Source organism: Chrysochloris asiatica, unplaced genomic scaffold (assembly GCF_000296735.1).
Source record: "Chrysochloris asiatica unplaced genomic scaffold, ChrAsi1.0 scaffold00026, whole genome shotgun sequence".
NCBI lineage: Eukaryota > Metazoa > Chordata > Mammalia > Afrosoricida > Chrysochloridae > Chrysochloris > Chrysochloris asiatica.
The window spans coordinates 3074995-3078481 of NW_006408544.1; the positions used below are offsets into that span (position 1 = coordinate 3074995).

At 45.5% G+C, this 3487-nt stretch overlaps 1 protein-coding gene across 1 annotated transcript in view; it reads left to right on the plus strand.

The window, feature by feature from the left end:
* The window catches only part of WDR65 (WD repeat domain 65), a 130599-nt gene extending 129725 nt beyond the window's left edge, over positions 1–874 (plus strand). The window contains 1 exon segment of the mRNA XM_006839653.1: positions 660–874. Within this exon segment, the coding sequence (XP_006839716.1) occupies positions 660–874 (215 nt within the window).
* Positions 875–3487: the final 2613 nt, after the last annotated feature.

Below are 3487 nucleotides of genomic sequence, written 5' to 3' on the forward strand. Positions count from 1 at the left end.
AGTGAGGTTGGCCCAGGATTGGACATTGTTTCGTTCTGCTGTGCATGGGGTTGCTATGAGTCGGTTCTGACTCAATGGCACCTGACAACAACAACAAATGACAACAATATATTTATGTTGTTGTTGTTAAGTGCTGTAGAATCAGTTCCAACTCAGAGTGACCCCTGTTTAGGGTTTCCAAGGAGCAGCTGGTGAGCTAGAACTGCCGACCTTGCAGTTCAAATGACTTTGCAGTGTGACGCATTAGCCCACAGTGCAGTCGGCTATAGGGACTGCTCATTATTATTGTGGAGTTTTTTAAACAGATACAAAGACAGAGAAAAGCCTGATGAAATCCCATGAGTCTGTGCTCCAACACCAGACCATAGAATAATGCCACCAGGCAAACCTGGGTAACATCCACTGGAGAGGCCTCAAACAGGCAGCCTGGAGGGCACAGACTAGAGGGCTGGGGTCACACTCAGCATTTACCTTATCATGCTGAAGTGTCTGTTCATTTCTCAGTCTGTCTACTAGACAGCAAGATGTCTTATCTTCTTGTTCCTACCTTCTGGGATTCAAAATGTCTATCACAGGGTAGATACTTAATGACTGAGGAGGGAAGGAGGGGGCCAGGTCCAGTGAACAGGCCCACATTAATCCTGCTCTCCCCCTCACAGCACCCAGCAAAGACCTACCCGGTGTCGCTCCCACCACACGACTGAGTGAGCAAGAAGAAACTGGGAGAATCATCGAGATGCAGCGCCTAGAAATCCAGCGCCTCCGAGACCAGATCCAAGAGCAAGAGCAGGTCCCGGGGTTGCACTCCCTCGCCGGAGCTCGGCTTCCTTCTCTCCTCGAATCAGAGCTAAACTTCGAGGAGCAGACCAACTGACCTCTCTGGTGGACCATCCTCAACCCCTTCTGCCACAGCCAGAAGCAGCACTGTGTGTACACCACACGCGTGTCCCCAGGCCAAATTCTGGGCTGGAGTCTCTGAAGCACTAAGCCCACCTATCCTCTTTCTAGCTGTCCTGAGGATTTTGAGACACAGTAGAATAAAGTGTTTGCTCACAGTGGTGTCCTCTCTGCTTACCAGAGTGCTGAGGGTTGTTGTTGTCATTGTTAGGTGCCATTGACTCAGTTCTAACTCACAGTGACCCTATGCACAATAGAATGAAACCCTGCCCGTCCTGCGCCATCCTCACAACACTTGTTATTCCTGCGCCCATTGCTGCTGCCCCTGTGCCAGTCCATCTCATTGGGAGCATTCCTCTTTTTCACTGACCCTCCACTTTACCTAGCATGATGTCCTTCTCCAGGGACTGGTCCCTCCTGATATGTCCAAAGTATGTGAGCCAAAGTATTCTGGCTTCTAGGGAGCATTCTGGCTGTACTTCTTCCAACACAGATCTGTTTGTTCTTTTGACACTCCGTGGTACTTTCAATATTCTTCTCCAACACCATAACTCAAATGCATTAATTCTTCTACAGTCTTCTTTATTCATTGTCCAACTTTCATATGCATAGAAGGCTATTGAAAATACCATGACTTGGGCCAGGTGCAACTTAGTTCTCAAACTGACGTCTTTGCTGTTGAATACTTTAAAGAGGTCTTGTGCAGCAGATTTTCCTAATGTAACATGTCATTTGATTTCTTGACTGTTGCTTCCATGAGGGTTGATAGTGGATACAAGCAAACTGAAGGTTTTGTGAACTTCAATCTTCTCTCCATTTAACATGATGTTATTTATTGGTCCCAGTGGTTAAGATTTTTCTTTTCTTTACTTTGAGGTGCAACTCATACTGTAGGTTGTGGTCTTTGATCTTCATCAGTATTTTAAGTCCTCTTCTCTTTCAGCTAGCAAGGTTGTATCATCTTCATATTGCAGGTTGTTAATGAGTCGTCCTCCAATCCCGATGCCTCATTCTTCTTCATATAATCCAGCTTCTTGGATGCTTTGCTCAGCATACATATTGAATAAGTATGGTGAAAGAATTCAACCCTGGCACACATCTTTCCTGATTTTAAACCATTCAGTGTCCCCTTGTTTTATTCGAATGACTGCCTCTTGGACTATGTGCAGGTTCCTCATAAATACAATGAAGTTTTCCGGAATACTTACTCTCCACAATGCTGTCCATAGCTGTCATGATCCACACAATCAAAAGCATCTGCATAGTCAATAAAGCACAGGTAAACATCTTTCTGAGATTCTCTGCTTTCAGCAAAGATCCATCAGACTTCAGCAATGATATCCCTCATTCCCTGTGCTTGTCTGGTACCAGCTTGAGACTCTTGACAGTTCCCTGTCAGGGTATGGTTTCAACCATTTTTGAATTATCTTTAGCAAAATTTTAATTTCATGTGATACTAACAACATTGTCCAATGATTTCTGCATTCCTTTGGGTCGCTTTTCTTTGGAATGGCAGAGGGTAGAGAAAGAAGTGAGGACTTGGGAGAGGAGGTCCCAGTTCATGCAAAGCCACTTGTCTCTGTCACCCCAGTGATCACACTAGTCTTTGGGGCTGACCTGCCACTGCCTTTCTTCCCTGGATCCTAAGAACTGCCTACTTCCATCTTAAATATCACCCTTTGCTGCTTCTGACCAGCTTTGTTCTGGCTTTCTGCTCTGCTGGATAGGTCAAGATTACACAAAGCCTCCTGCATTGTATTCTGTGTAAAATATTATGAGGCTTCCTATGGATTTGAACTTGTATGTAAAGACAAGGGAAAAGATGGCAGTAATAGGATGAAAGTTACAAGAATTTCTCAAAGCTGACCCTGTTCTTTAGCATATAAGCAGAACTCTGCCCTTAACTTCTCTTATTGCTACCCCACCTTAGATTTGCCATCTTTGTTCTGTAAAGACCTATCTCACTCCTTCATTTCTGGGGACACCTTTGTCTCTAGACTCCTTCCCACACAGGCCCCATACTGGGAGAAGCAACCACAGACAAGTACCAGGAAACATAGTTTTTATGCAATGAAAAGCAAAGGACTGTAACCCAAGTATCCCTATCTACTCCCATCTGCAAAGGGAAGACATTTCTCTAATACCCAAAGAAATAGTTAAGTCCCCAAGCCCTACTGGACACCTCTGAGTGTCCTTCACCTGGTGTTTCCAAGGCAGTGGCTGTTCTCCCCATCTTGCCCCTGCTTTACCTCAATGCTGACCATTACTCATGCTTATCCTTCACATTGAGAGCCAAGGCTTAGCTATCACTTTTAGCAAGGCTTTCCTGAAGGCTGGAGAGATCAGAAGATCCACTCCAGAGGCCACAAAGCAAAGTACCCTTAAGTTCCACAGAGCCCTGACTCTCCTTAGCAGCCCCCAAGCCGGCACCCTGTGGCAGGACCCTTGTCTTTACATATACAGGAACCCTCCTTAAGTTTCCTACCCTCTGCTCCAGGTTGATCCCAACTCACAGTAACCGAACAGGACAGAGTAGGACTCTCCATAGGGTTTCTGACTGTAAATTTTTGTAGGAGCAGACTAACCTGAT